Source organism: Carcharhinus amblyrhynchos, chromosome 18 (genome assembly GCF_965287045.1).
Source record: "Carcharhinus amblyrhynchos chromosome 18, sCarAmb.v2.hapA, whole genome shotgun sequence".
NCBI lineage: Eukaryota > Metazoa > Chordata > Chondrichthyes > Carcharhiniformes > Carcharhinidae > Carcharhinus > Carcharhinus amblyrhynchos.
Window position 1 is genome coordinate 51,587,121 of NC_137341.1, and position 15,910 is coordinate 51,603,030.

The following is a 15,910-nucleotide window of genomic DNA, read 5'->3' on the forward strand; positions in this document are numbered from 1 at the left end:
TTGTGAGAATATTATCAAATAAATAGGTTGGACTAAAACCTGGTGTTGTCAGACTTTTTACTGTGTTTACGCCAGTCCAACGCCGGCATACCCACATCATTTCAACCAGGGAGCCAGGGTAATGTTCTGGGGACCCGAGTTCAAATACTACCAGGTGGTGAAATTTGAATTCAATAAAAATCTGGAATTCAATGTCTACTGATGACCATGAAACCATCATCGATTGTCAGAAAAACCCATCTGGTTCACTAATGTCCTTTAGGGAAGGAATTCTGTCATTCTTACCAGGTCTGGCCTACATGTGTATCCAGAGCCACAGCAATGTGGTTGACTCCCAATTACCCTCTGAAATGGCCTAGCAAGTTACTCAGTTCAAGGGCAATTAGGGATGAGCAATAAATGCTGGCCCAGCCTGCAGCTCTCATATCCCATGAATGAATTAAAACAATATATCCTCTTTCAGAAATGAGTGAGGAGAGCTGGATCAAATTCTTTTCTTCCACAGATCCATGCATGTGTGTTGAGTCACAACTTGATGGCAGGAACAGGGAAGAGGATCTGTTGCCAACCTCATGGAGACAGCACAACCAGACAATTGTCATGCTCCCTTGGCAATGCCAACACTGGTGTCTGAAAGTTAGGCTGGCCAGGCTGCCCTTTCCAGCCACCAAATCACTGCAGTCTGCAGCTGGGCTCACTCAGGCCTGTGACCTGGGGCTCAACAGCTTTAAGCACTTGAGAAATCTTTGACTGAGCTACAACAGCATCATACCCCAGCAACGGGGCAAGCACTGGAGTACAAAGAACAAAGAACCAAGAAAAGTCCAGCACAGGAACAGGCCCTTTGGCCCTCCAAGTCTGCACTGATCATGTGCCTGCCTAAACTAAAACTGTATGCACTTAGGGAGCCCGTTCCCATTCCCATCCCATTCATGTAATCATCTAGTAGCATTACATATTAGAAAAATATTCTTTTTAAAATATTTGTACGCAGAGTTGCTTCCTGTACGAGTATGTGCTCATTTTTATTCCTGGAATATTTATCAGCACAGGTTTGGAGGGCCGAAGGGCCTGTTCTTGTGCTGTATTGTTCTTTGTTCTTTCTTTATTCCCTGATTTCTACTCTGTGCATCTGCTTCTCAGCTCCCCAGTGTCCAAGCTCCATACCATTCATAAAGAATGTAGTGTTACAGTCATAACTAGGGTGTAGAGAAAGATCAACTTAATGTGAGATAGTCCATTCGAAAGTCTGACAGCAACAGGGAAGAAGCTCTTCTTGAGTCGGTTGGTATGTGTCCTGACTTTTGAATCTTTTTCCCGAAGAAGGTGGAAGAGAGAATGTCCAGGGTGCGTGGGGTCCTTAATTATGCTGGCTGCTTTTCCGAGGCAGCAGGAGGCGGAGACAGAGGTAATGGATGGGGGGATTGGTTTGCATGATGGATTGGGCTACACTCACAATCTTTTGTAGTTTCTTGCGGTTTTGGGCAGGGCAGGAACCATACCAAGCTGTGATACAACCAGAAAGAATGCTTCCTATGGTGCATCTGTAAAAGTTGTTGAGAGTCTTAGTGGAGGTGCCAAATTTCCTTAGTCTGCTGAGAAAGTAGAGGCGTTGGTGGGGCTTTCTTAACTACAGTGTCAGAATGGGGGAGACCAGGACAGGTTCCTGGTGATCTGGACACCTAAAAACTTAAGCTCTCGAACCTTTCTACTTCGTCCCCATTGATGTAGACAGGCCATGCTCTCCTTTACACTTCCTGAAGTCGATGACAATCTCCTTCATTTTGCTGACATTGAGGGAGAGATTATCATTGCCGCACCAGTTCACCAGATTCTCTATCTCATTCCTGTACTCTGTCCCGTCATTGTTTGAGATCCGACCCACTACGGTGGTGTCATCAGCAAACTTGAAAATCGAACTGGAGAGGAGATTAAACAGCAAGAGGAGATGCTGACACAAAGTAAAAGGAGATTTTAAGAGGACAACTAAAGAAACAAAAGACTAGTCCAAAAGAGATGTAAAGAGCAAGAGAAGAATTATTGCTAACAGATGCTGTCTGACAAATTGGAGACAGAAGTTATGGTCTGAAACTTTTGTATTCAATTTTACATCTGGAAAGTTGGAAGGTGCTGGGTGGAAAGATGAGGTGCTTGTCTTGAGTTTATCATGAGCATCACTGGAAAAGTCTAGGAAATCGATAGTATGTGGTTAAAGATAAAAGCAGGTCTAGGAATTGAACTGCAGGTGACTGGAAACTCAGAGTGATAATTCCACATTGAATGAAGGCTTTTTTAAAAGGTGCATCTTATCTGTCAGTAATTTCGATGTCTGACAGTGCAGCGCCCCTTCCATACTGGGCTAGAAAACAACTACCATCAAGTCTTCAAACTCAACAAAATATCTGATATAGACTAAAAGCCGAATGCTTTGGAAACCTGCAGTGAAAATAGGGACTGCTGGAAATGCTCAGGGCAGTGAGCTTCTGTGCAGAGTTTTTTTTTGCTTCAGAGCAATTCCCACCTAATTACCATCACCACTTTCACTTCTTTCTAACCCATTGTGGTGTCTATTTTCTCACAGAACCTTGACACAAACCCGAGAAATTGCACATGGTTCAATGAAATGTGCAGGAGGGCATGCCAGGAACAGCACCAGGCAGACCTCAAAATGTGGCACCAACCTGGTGAAGCTACAACTCAGGATGATTTGTGTGCCAAATTGTATAAGCAGCAAGTTGTGGACAGAGCTAACTGTTCCACAACCAACAGATCAGATTTAAGCTCTGCAATCGTGCCACATCCAGCTGTGAATGGTGGTGGACAATTAAACAACTCACTGGAGGGGGAGGCTCCACAAATACCCTCAGCTTCACTGCTGGGGGAGCCCAGCACATCACGCATAAGATAAGGCTGAAGCAATTGCAGCAATCTTCAGCCAGAAGTGCCGAGTAGATGATCCATCTCGGCCTCCTCCAGTGGTCCCCAGCATCTGGGCTAATCTGGGCTTTGAAACAACAAGCATCGGAGTAGGGTTCTCAGAACTCATCCGTTCCCATCCCACTACAAGTGAGGATGGAGAATTTGGCATTGCAGCCACAACTCCACTCACTGCAGAGGCATCGGATAATCCCAGCCACGGATAATGTCAGAGGTTTCCAGCACAAGTCTTCAGGCCAATCTGATACATTCCACTCCACCACCTGGAAGTTCCCTTCCAAGCCACTCACCATCCTGACACTGCTCCTTCATCACTCACCTGATGAAGGGGCAGTGCTCCGAAAGCTTTTGCTACCAAACAAACCTGTTAAACTTTAACCTGGTGCTGTGAGACGACTTACTGTGACCCCCCACCTCCGTCCAACGCCGGCAACTCCACATCATCCTGATTTGGTTCCTTCACTGTCGCTGGGTCAAAATCCCACAGCTTCCTCTCTAGCAGCACTGAGTGGCACAGTGGTTAAACACCAGTGCCTCACAGTGCCAGGGACATGGGTTCAATTCTTGTCTTGGGCCATTGTCTGTGCGGAGTCTGCACGTTCTCCCTGTGTCTGCGTGGGTTTCCTCTGGGTGCTCTGATTTCCTCCCACAGTCTGAAAGATGTGTGTTGGTTAGATGCATTGGCCATGCTAAATTTGCTCTCAGTGTACCCGAATAGGCACCGGAGTGTGGTGACCAGGGGATTTTCACAGTAACTTCATTGCAGTGTAATTGTAAGCCTACTTGTGACACGAATAAATAAACTTAATCGAAATGAATACAATAAAAATAGAGTCTCGTCTTTCTGTTAAACATTTTGGAATCCTCTGTTTGGCCTTAAGAATAACTTTCAGAATTTCAAACCTGAACTTTAAGCTCCCACCTTCCTCATGTTCGAGGGTGTTGGTATCATCTAATGGATGGGGGGGTGCACGGTGCTGTGGGGAAGGAGGTATTTCACTGCAACACCCTGGCTGATGGACAGTCTGCATTCTTGCTCTCACCCTTGGAAGCTGGATACAATTTAAGCTTCTGTTGGTTGCATTTTCAGACCTTTCTTACAATCGGCCCCCACTCCCAACCCTATGTCTCTGTTCTACTATGATGTATCTGTACCTTTCAGGAGACATATCTTAAACTGCTGTCAATCAGTACTACCTCGACAGGACATGATGTATTCTTCCCATGGCTTGTACTCTGTCTGCAAGCAGTAACATTAGAGGTCAGGTGTATTATTCATAATCTCCTGGTTAGCTCAATTTGTATATAAACTTATCTTCAAATAAAGAACCCATTATATTGTTTCACCAATCCTTGCGTGACTTGTATATCTCTGTTTAAAGAAGTAAGGGCCACCACCTCAGCTATATTTATTTATTCGTGTCACAAGTAGGCTTATGTTAACACTGTAATGAAGTTACTGTGAAAATCCCCTAGTCGCCACACTCCGGTGCCTGCTCAGGTACACTGAGGGAGAATTTAGCACAGCCAATGCACCTACTCAGCATGGCTTTCAGGCTTTGGGGGGGAAACAGGAGCACCCAGAGGAAACCCACGCAGACACGGGGAGAGCATGCAGACTCCACTCAGAAAAAGTGACCCAAGCCGGGAATCGAACCCGGATCCCAGGCACTGTAAGGCAGCAGTGCTACCCACTGTGCCACTGAGCTTTCACACAACCTCTGCATCTTCTAGATATGTTGAATTTCTTTCATTTTTCTTTGCTCTACTGTCTGGTGTTAAAATTATTTCAATCATTGAACCATCAGTGCTTTCCCATTTAAGGACTGTGCAGCTCACTTTAATTTGTTTTTTTTTTGCACATCATTAACTTTGATCCACGCACGTCAAAATATTATTCATCCAAATTTTTTTCAGTCCAAATGAACACCCAGAATGTTAATTTGCCTGCTCGCGCCCCATAGGCCAACTGATCCATTGAGCATTCGCAGCATTTTCAGTTTTTGTTTAAACATTTCATACAAATAGAAGAATACCTCCTTAGCATTTATTCCTCTCAAATATAAATGGATTATTTAATGATGCCCAATTCATCTATGGGATTATATATGACATAGTTTTTCTCATCTGCATCCTCTCTAACAATTTTGGATGCTCATTTGTAAAGCCATTGCATTTCATTGCTAACTGCTACAGACAGCTTAAGAGGATTTAAGACAGTTTAGTTTCAATATAACGTGGTGTTACACATTGTCCTGACACAGAAGCAGCAAAATAACTCAGCAAATGAACAATCAATGTGGCACTTGGGATATTTTTGACGCACACCGAGGGAGGAATAACTGCAGCTATAACTGGTGGACGTGGATTTAGTCTAAGCCTTGATCATCCTCTACGTCTATTGCTCCTTGGAGACTTAGCTTTGTCTGAATGTTGATGTAGCTCAGCTCCATTGGTTTATCTGTCCCTCAGCCCCACAATCACTTCCTGCTGTCGGAATTCTGGTCCAAGATTAAGTAACGGATGAGTCAAACCTTTCTCCAGTTGAATATCAAAGCCATTCATTTTGGCTGCAACTCAAAATTTCATTTACCTGGCACTGGCTCTATTACCCTCTTGGGATAGTGACTCTGGCTGAACCAGACTATGCAAGAATTTGGCATCTTCTTCAACTCTGAATCAAACTTCAAAGCCTGCATTCTATCCATCACCAAAAGTATTTATATCACCCCCCCCAACCCCGACACTGCCACCTCAACCCAATTGCTTTCTTTCTCATGCTCTAGTCATCTTTAACTTCAGCTCTTCAATGTCTTTTCCGTTATCATCTGTGTTCTCTCACAAATTCCAAATTACTAAAACTCAGGTGTCTACATTCTGTCTGCACTTAAATACAAATTGTGAAGGTAGCTAATTGAAAAAAAAAACTTTTTAAGGGATCCCCAATATACCTATTGCCACATTAACTGTTGCTGATGACTGAGAAGAAACTCAGCTAATGTTCTGGTGACTCCGGTTCAAATCCCGCCAAAAATACCTGGAATTAAGAATTTACTGATGACCATTAAACCATTGTTAATCATCGTAAAAACCCATCCGGTTCACTAAAGTCCTTTAGAGACGGAAATAAAAACATCGAAGATGGGAGCAGGTGGAGGCCATTCGGCCCTTTGAGCCTGCTCCGCCATTCACCACGATCATGGTTGATCATCCAACTCAACAGCCTAGTGCTGCTTTCTCCTTTTAACTTTTGATCCTCATTCGCTTCAAGTGCTATATCTAGCTATGTTTTGGCATCAACTACTTCTTGTGGTAATGAATTCATCTTTACCTGTTCTGGTCTACATGTGATTCTCTGGTCTACAGATGACTCTCAACTGCCCCGCGGACAACTAGGGATGGGCAATAAATGCTGGACAGCCAGTGACGCCCATGTCCCAGCTGGAAATCAGTCAGAGTTCAGTGTGTATTGTATGTATACAAGTAGCTTTGCCTTTCTCCAGTAAGCAAATAGTCAACAAAGAAAGGATATGACTGTAAATACATCCTGTCTGTTCACAATGGCAATGTTTTACTTGGTGCAACATTATAGCTGTAGCATTACAGACAGGATGCACGACCTTAAGGCAAAGCCCCAAAAGAAGAATTTAAATTTATACAGCATCTTTCATAGCCTTAGGACATCGTAAAGCCCTTTACCAATGATGTCTATTTTAAAGTATCATTGTAATGTGAAAATGAAGAATTGCGTGCACAATAGGTGTCAGGTGGAGAATCAGGCAGAATACAGAAGGACCAGAGGGGAGGTGAAAAAAATAATTTTAAAAAAACAAAGAGAGAGTATGAAAAGAGACTGGCAGCTAACAAAAGGGAATCCCAGAGTCTTCTACAAGCATATAAATAATAAAAGGGTGGTAAAAGAAAAAGGGCCAATTAAGAATCAAGAAAACAGGACTTTCACATAAATGCAGAAGAAATAGCAGGCGTATTAAATGGGTACTTTGCATCTGCCCTTACAAAGGAAGAATACGCTCCCAAGCCGATGAGAGAGAGGAGATAATTGGTACACCAGAAGAATTTACAATTAAGGAGAAGATATTAGAAAGGCTATCCTTTACTGAAAATACAGAAGGTACCAGGCCACATGAGATGATCCATCATTAGTGAGGAAAGTGAGAGTGGAAATTGCAGAGGCACTAGGGATAATCTTCCGGTTTTTTTCCTTAGATGCAGGGGTGATGCTAGAGGACTAGAAGATGTGCAAAGATAAACCCAGCAACTGCAGACCAGTCAGTTAGAATTCAGTGATAGGGAAGCTTTTGGAAACTCTAGTTTGGAACAAAATCAAGTCACTTAGGCAGGTGCAGGTTCATTAAGGAAAGGCAGTATGAATTCATTAAGGGAAAGTCATGTTTATTTAATTTGTTGGAGCTTTTTGAGGTGGTAACAGAGAAGGTTGATAAGGGCAATGTGGTTGATGTGGTGTATATGGATTTTCAAAAGGCATTCGATACAATGCCACAGAACAGACTTGTGAGCCAAATTTAAGTTCATGGAATAAAGGGAAAGTAGGCATTTGGTTCAGAAATTGGCTGAGTGACAGGAAACAGAGAGTAACGTTAAATGCTTTTTTTCCGGATTGGAGGAAGGTTTGAAATGGAATTCCCAACAGGTCAGTTCTGGGAGCCTTGCTCTTTCTGATAGATATTATTAACCTAGACTGTGGTGTCCAGGGCATGATTTCAAAATTTGCAGATGATACAAAGGTTGGAAACATTGTCAACTGTTGGGTTTATTCTTGAACTTCAGAAGGATATTGACATATTGGTGAATCGGGCAGACAAGTGGTAGATGAATTTCAATGCACAGTGGTGTGAAGTGATACATTTTGACAGGAAGAATAAGGCAAAACAGTATAAAACAAAGGAAGGAATTCTAAAGGAGATGCAAAAACAGAGGGACCTCAGTGTATTTGTATTTCAGTCACTGAAGATGGCAGGGCATGTTCACTGAGCAGTTAATAAAGCATATTGCATCTTAGATTTCATTAATGGGGCATTCAGTACAAGGGTAAGGGGGTCATATTGAACCTGTATGAGACACTAGAACAAAGAACAAAGAAAATTACAGCACAGGAACAGACCCCTCAGCTCTCCAAGCCTGCACCAACCATGCTGCCTGACTTAACTAAAACCCTCTACCCTTCTGGGGACCATATCCCTCTATTCCCATCCTTCCAAGTATTTGTCAAGACGCCCCTTAAAAGTCAGTACCGTATCCGCTTCCACTACCTCCCCTGGCAGCGAGTTCTAGGCACCCACTACTCTCTGTGTAAAAAATCTGCCTCGCATATCTCCTTTAAAACTTGTCCCTCGCACCTTAAACCTGTGCCCTGTAATAATTGACTCTTCCACCTTCGGAAAAAACTTCTGACTCCACTCTGTCCATGCCTCTCATAATCCTGTAGACTTCTATCAGGTCGCCCCTCAAACTGTGTTGTTCCAGTGAGAACAAACCAATTTTCTCCAACCTCTCCTCATAGCTAATGCCCTCCATACCAGGCAACATCCTGGTAAATCTTTTCTGTATCCTCTCCAAAGGCTCCACATCCTTCTCTTAGAGTGGCGACCAGAATTGAACACTATATTCCAAGTGCAGACTAACTAAGGCTCTGTAAAGTGTCAACATAACTTGCCAATTTTTAAACTCAATATCCCGGCCGATGAAGGCAAGCATGCTGAATGCCTTCTTACCTACCTTCTCCACCTGCATCGCCACTTTCAGTGACCTGTGTGCCTGTACACCCAGATCCCTTTGCCTATCAGTACTCTTAAGGGTTCTGCCATTTACTGTCAGAGGGATTAACAGGGTACATATGTGGGGTTATGGGAATAGAGCTTGGATGGGATTGTGGTCGGTACAGACTCAATGGGACGAATTACCTCCTCCTGCACTGTAGGGATTCAATGATTCTATTCTATGATTCTCTGCCAAAGTGCAATAACCGGGAGCATTGCCAGGTCCCATCTCGGTGAATCTATTGTAAATGCGCTGATGTGTCAAATATGTGGCGGGGGAGAGTTAATATTTGATGAGGGGGCATGTTAATTATATCAAAATCTTTTCAAGTCAACATTCTGGACATGAACTTGATGAAATCGCCTGCGAGGTCAGAAATCATTGTCTCGCCAGTGAGAACTGCGACTTTTGGATCTTGAGCTCCTGTTGGCATTCGCTAGGACGGTGAGAGTGTGGGATCAAGATCACCCCCAGCATCTCAAATCCGCTTATTTGAAAACTGGAGTTGTCCAAAAACTGGATATTTTTAAAAGCTGCCATGCATTAATTTTAATTGATGATAATTTAGTAAAATAACTTATGGGACAACTTGGCTTTGTGTAGCATTGACATGGTGGCACACCAGAACAGTTGTAGGCTCTGCGCACCGGTCTTTACCCATGCTCCAAGCGGTCCTTAACTCCACCCCTTGGTCCAATTTCAAGTGTCTCCTATTAATTAGACGGTGCTTCTGACTTTTTAAAATCCAAAAACCAACAAGGTCCAAACGCAGCCCTAAGGTTGCCGATTTTGAGATGCTACCTGTACCATCTTTTCAATCCTTAGATTGTCAGCATCCACAGTATTTCATAGCCCTTGGGACTAGCTATTCTTTGCAAAGATTTCATTATAACTGCATGCTAAATCTGAATGTTGATTAATGATTAAAATTGACCCAATACAATGTACATAGTGGATAAGGTGACTCGTGATCATTTTTTTTCTCAATCCAGAGATTAAATAAATGACAGAGACCAGGTGATCCAGGGAGAAAATGATGAATTACATTAAATTAAAAATCAATTGCATGTCACAAAATTAATAAACTGATATTGCAATTATAATAATTTATATTATATTTAATTTGCAATCAACTTATTCTAACATGCAAACCAGCCTCCCGTTCACTGACTCTGTCTACACTTTCCGCTGCCTTGGAAAAGCAGCCAGCATAGAATCCCACAGTGCAGAAGAAGGCCATTCGGGCCCATCAAATCTGCACCAACCAGAATCCCAGCCAGGCCCTATTCCCACAGCCTCATGCATTTACCCTAGCTAGTTCTCCTGACACTAAGGGGCAATTTATCATGGCCAATCCATCTAACCCCTACATTTTTGGACTGTGGGAGAAAACCAGAGCACCCAGAGGAAACCTATGCAGACACGGGAAGAATGAAATTAAGGACCCCATACACCCCGGACATTCTCTCTTCAGTCGAGAAAAAGATACAAAATCTGAGGTCACGTACCAACCGACTCAGCAACAGCTTCTTCCCTGCTGCCATCAGATGTTTGAATGGATCTACTTTATATAAGTTGATCTTTCTCTACACCCTAGCTATGACTGTAACAGTACATTCTGCACTCTCTCCTTTCCTTCTCTATGAACAGTATGCCTTGTATAATGTGCAAGAAACAATGCTTTTCATTGTATGCTAATACATGTGACAATAATAAATCAAATCAAATCAAAATCTTTCTAAATATTAAGATTAAAATGATTATGGCAAAATAAGTCCAATAACAAAAGCAAAATAGTGTGGATGCTTATATCTGAAACAAAGAGAGGAAATGCTGGAAAATCCCAGCAGATCTGACAGCATCGGTACAGAGAAAATAGAGCCAATGTTTTGAGTCTAGATGACCTTTCGTCAGAGCTCTGATTTGAAACATTGGCTCTATTCTCTCTTCATGCGTGTTGTCAGGCCTGCTGAGATTTTCCAGCAGTTTCTGTCTTTGTGAAGTTGAAGAAATAATTTTTAATCCCTCTGAATAAACCAAGCTTCAGCTTTGAAAAAAAAATAACTGTGAGGAAAGCTCAGAACAGACTTCCACAATACTTTGGTGAGAAGGGGACTGCACGACCTGATGTTATTTTTAGGGCAGGTAGATGAAAGAAAGTAATAAACTCTTGATTGAACAGACTTCTTAGCAGTCTTACTCCCATCATTTTAAGGGGGAAATGAAATGTATCCTAAAATGGCTGTTTTACAGAAAGAATTAAAGATGGTTGAATTAAAATCTGTAATTGTCAGCTTCTCAATAGACACTGTCAAAGGACAAGGATTCATTTCCAGTAAAATAAATCAGAAATACAAAACACTCGCTGGGAAACAATAGTGAAAGTGGAGCATTCCTGTGCTTGCATCTTTCTTCATTATGTGAGAATCTGAAATCTTTTGTCGCAAACAAAGAGGAAATAATCCATACTTAATTCCACATTCAAAGGACATCCAAAGGTGCTTCAAACAAAATTAACTTGTTTTGTAATGAACTGCGCTGTTGTTCCGTACACGAGGCCACAAAGCAGGAAATGAGATAGATGACAGATTAATTTCTCCTTGGTGATTTTGGCTGAGGGACAAAACATGGAGAGAGATCCCCTGCTCTTTTATTGAATGGTGCCACGGAATCAATGTCAACCCGGACCTCAGTTTGATGTCTCATTTGAAGGACGGCAGCTCCAGCGATGCAGCAATCTGTTAGCACTCCAACCAGGCTCTGTACTCAAGCCTTGGAATGGTGTTTGAGCCAATTCCAAGCCGATCTGTCACTGACCAGTCCAGACATAACAGTGCAACAAGTTGCCTGTGGCCTCAGCAGTGATAGATATCACTCACGGCTTCCAGTTTTGTTTCTTCGTTAATAATAGCTTCCTATTTATAAACTTAGCAAAAAGTAATTTTGGTCAACTGTGATTAGCACAATATTTACGTAATAAGGTTTCTTCAAGATTCCTCAACAGAAGCTTTGGTGATTGTTATAAAAGTCACTCTATACCAACGATTCCTGCTTGTACTCGAGTACAGGTTATGTAATTACACTGCATGAACATTCAACTAGAATACTGCTGAAGAAAGAGACATGCTGTCAAAACCTTTTTGCCTTGCACTCATCAGCACAAATGCAAGAATGAAAAATTTTAAAGGGTGCAACAATTTACACTTCACGAGAAAGGGTCTCTGATTGGTTGGCAATTCAACAACAGTGGGGAACAATAGTTCCCTGGTGCATTTGGCAACATATCGACCAATCAGCCCACTTATCAACCAATTAACATCCTTTCCTTGTGTAGCATAAGCTGCTGGTCCCTTTGAAATTTGGTATTCTTGTGTTTGTGCTGATGAGTGCAAGATGAAAAGCTTCAACAGCATGTCTTTTTTTCAGCAGTGCTTACATTCTGTAGTACCAAGTAAACTTTTGACATGTTGTAGATATGAGCTTTTACACTAATGTAGGTTAGATGTGTGGTTTACATTAAACATTCAACACAAATACATTAATCAAATCAATAAGCAGAACCAATTTAAATCCAACCCTTTCAAACAAGTGTTCTATTTACTTAAATTATTCATGACTTCAAAGAAAAGGTCAAAATAAATTAATAAGGTACTCAACACCAATAAATCATGTGGTTGGATTACTCAAGGATAATTTTCCTAAGTAAATTTCAGTCTTTAACATATATCCTCTATTAGTTTAGTGAACTGGTAATATAATTCAGTGATAAGGACAGAGACAAATAAAATGAAATATTTATTTTCAAAATGACTAGTTTATTTTAAATTATTGATAACACAAACTACTGCGTGTAAACCAGGCCCTTATGCAGATTTTTAAATACTTACAGTTTATTTAATGACTACCTGTTGGCAGGCCAGGATAAAAAAGTCATGGATGAATTGCTGCACTCCGATAGTCAACACATTGCATTTTATGGAAGAAACTAAACTTCAATAAGGCTAAAAGCAAAACATAGAATCTGGCAGGATGAGAGAGTGAACATGACCTCAATGCTAAATGCCAAAAAGCCTTTGACAGTTGGTGCTTACTGAAGATGATAATGAGTGTTTCAGCACAATTATGCTTTCGTCAGCTCTGAATCCCTAAATTGCGTTGGCATTCATTATTTTCACAAATTTAACACACAGTTAACTGCTCCAAACCTTATTTGTGACATCACAAGACAATTTGTATAATACATGCAGAAAACTGGAATTGTAGTAGAACCCCATAGAATCCCCACCATGCAGAAGGAGGCCATGCGGCCCATCGAGTCTGTACCGACCACAATCCTACCCAGGCCCTATTCGCGCAACCCTTATTTACCCTAGTTAATCCTCCTGACACTCGAGTCAATTTAGCATGGCCAATCAATCTAACGCCCACACCTTTGGAATGCGGGAGGAAATCAGAGCATCTGGAGGAAACCCACGCAAGACGCGGGGTAATAGAAACAGACATGAATAGTACAAACTTCATTTCTGAGTTTTAGGTAAGATGGTCTGATAAATGAGAAGATGGGAATGTATTCCTGCAGGTGAGGCAGGTGGGATTATTGCTGGTGAATCCAAGTTAACGTAACCGCTGCACTGGTTTTGTAACACCGGCAGAAAGACACGTGAATAAATGGGACAAAGTCCTGCACTTTTTAATGAGGAAATGGGAATAGGACTGACACTGAAGAGGGCTAATGAAAACACAATATATATTCCAATACTCAACTACCGTATATTCTCTAAATAAGGTTAAAGCAAAGAGCTGCGTACTTACACACAAAATGGCAGCAGATGCATCAGCGTCTCTTTTTTAGGATTGGATGTAAACTCTGGAAGTGTTTGTATAATTTTGTTCATTACGCTTCTCAGATACTCCTGGAGTTGTTTACGACGTTCCTCCACAAACTTTGCATCCTTAAAAACAAAAATAATATTCCTTATGATCTCGACTCTCTTTTAACACAGGTGTGCTTCAAGGTTGGAATTAAGCTTGTACATAATACAGTGCAAACTAACGGCCATTTTTGCACTTTCTTCCTCAAGGCACGGTTAGTAAGTTTGCAGATGACATCAAGATTGGTGGCATAGTGGGCAGTGAAGAAGGTTATCTCCGATTGCAACAGGATCTTGATCAATGGGCCAGTGGGCTGACGAATGGCAGACGGAGTTTAATTTAGATGAATGGAGGTGATACATTTTGGTAGATTGAACCAGGACAGGACTTACTCAGTTCATGGTAGAGCATTGGGGAGAGCTACAGAACGAAGAGATCTAGGGATACATAAAGAACAAAGAACAAAAACAGCCCGGGAAACAGGCCCTTCGGCCCAACGAGCCCGCGCCGCCATCCTAACACGGCCAGTGCCCCCCTCCACCCATGACCCTCATCCAATGTTTTATGGCCATCCATATTGAGAGAAACTAATTTAGGGACAATTTATTACTGCCAATCAGCCTAATAACACATCTTTGGGGTGTGGGAGAAAACCGGAGCACCCGGAGAAAACCCACACAAGCACGGGGAGAATGCGCAAATCCCACAGACACTGGCCCAAATCCACGTGTCTGCACAGCAATCAGTGATAGTCACTGAGCTGTCATCTTTCCCAGTATCTGGTCCAGTTTAAGCACACAAACATGTTCATAGTTCCTTGAAAGTGGAGTCACACGGGGACAGAGTGTTGAAAAAGGCATTCAGCACGCTTGGTTTCATTGGTCAGAACACTGAATACAGGAGTTGGGACATCTTGTTGGAGTTGTACAAGACATTAGTAAGGCTACACTTGGAATACTGTGTACATCCTATTATAGAAAGGATATTATTAAACTAGAAAGAGTGCAGAAAAAATTTACTAGGATGCTACCGGGACTTGATGGTTTGAGTTATAAGGAGAGGCTGGATATAAGAACATAAGAACATAAGAAATAGGAGCAGGAGTAGGCCATCTAGCCCTTCGAGCCTGCCCCGCCATTCAATAAGATCATGGCTGATCTGTCGTGGCTCAGTTCCACTTTCCCGCCCTCTCCCCATAACCCTTAATCCCTTCTCTTATCAAAAACCCATCAACCCGCTTCTTAAAAATATTTAGCGAGGCAGCCTCCACCACTTCAACGGGCAGAGAATTCCAGAGATTCACCACCCTTTGAGTGAAGAAGTTCCTCCTCAACTCCGTTCTAAACCGCCTCCCCTTTATCTTGAGGCTGTGCCCCCTAGTCCTACTGTCTTTTTTGAGCGGGAAGAGTCTCTCCACCTCTATCCTATCCATCCCATTCATCATCTTATACGTCTCAATGAGATCTCCCCTCATTCTTCTAAACTCTAACGAGTACAAGCCTAGTTTATTCAGCCTCTCCTCATAGCTCAATCCCCTCAACTCCGGTATCAGCCTAGTAAACCTCCTCTGCACTCCCTCCAGGGCCAAAATATCCTTGCGCAGGTGCGGCGCCCAAAACTGCACACAGTACTCCAGCTGCGGCCTCACCAATGCCCTATACAGCTGCAGCAAGACCTCCCTACTTTTATATTCAATCCCCCTCGCTATGAAGGCCATAGCCAGAAGGCTATGAAGGATAGACTGGGACTTTTTTTTCTCTGGAGCATAGAAGGCTGAGAGGTGATCTTATAGAGATCTATAAAACGATGAGGGGCACAGATCAGCCAGAAAGTCAATGTATTTTCCTAAAGGTAGGGGAGTCTAAAACTAGAGGGCATAGATTTAAGGTGAGAGGGGAGAGTACAAAAGTGTCCAGAGGGGCAATGTTTTCACACAGGGGTTGGTGAGTGTCTGGAACAAGCTGCCAGAGGTAGTTGTCGAGACGGGTACAATTTCGTCTTTTTAAAAAGCATTTAGACAGTTACATGGGTAAGATAGGTACAGTGGGATATGGGCCAAATGCAGGAAATTGGGATTGGCTTAGGGGGTTCTAAACAAAAGGGCAGCGTGGACAAGTTGGGCTGAAGGACCTGTTTCCATGCTGTAAGCCTGTATGACTCTATGAGATATTGACCTGTGTTAGAAGGAACACCTTCGTGACAGTGCAGAGAGTGAAAGTATTCTTTTGTTTTTTCCTCAGTTTACCATCTATATTTCCAAGTACAATTTGTTGTCAACAAAACTCTTGGTAATTTCTGTGTC

At 42.3% G+C, this 15,910-nt stretch overlaps 1 protein-coding gene across 1 annotated transcript in view; it reads right to left on the reverse strand.

Moving 5' to 3' along the window:
- Positions 1–15,910, reverse strand: part of snx29 (sorting nexin 29) — a 538,494-nt gene that overhangs the window by 37,445 nt on the left and 485,139 nt on the right. Inside the window, exon 20 of the mRNA XM_080207008.1 lies at positions 13,549–13,688. Within this exon, the coding sequence (XP_080063134.1) occupies positions 13,549–13,688 (140 nt within the window). The remainder of the gene's footprint in view (positions 1–13,548; positions 13,689–15,910) is intronic.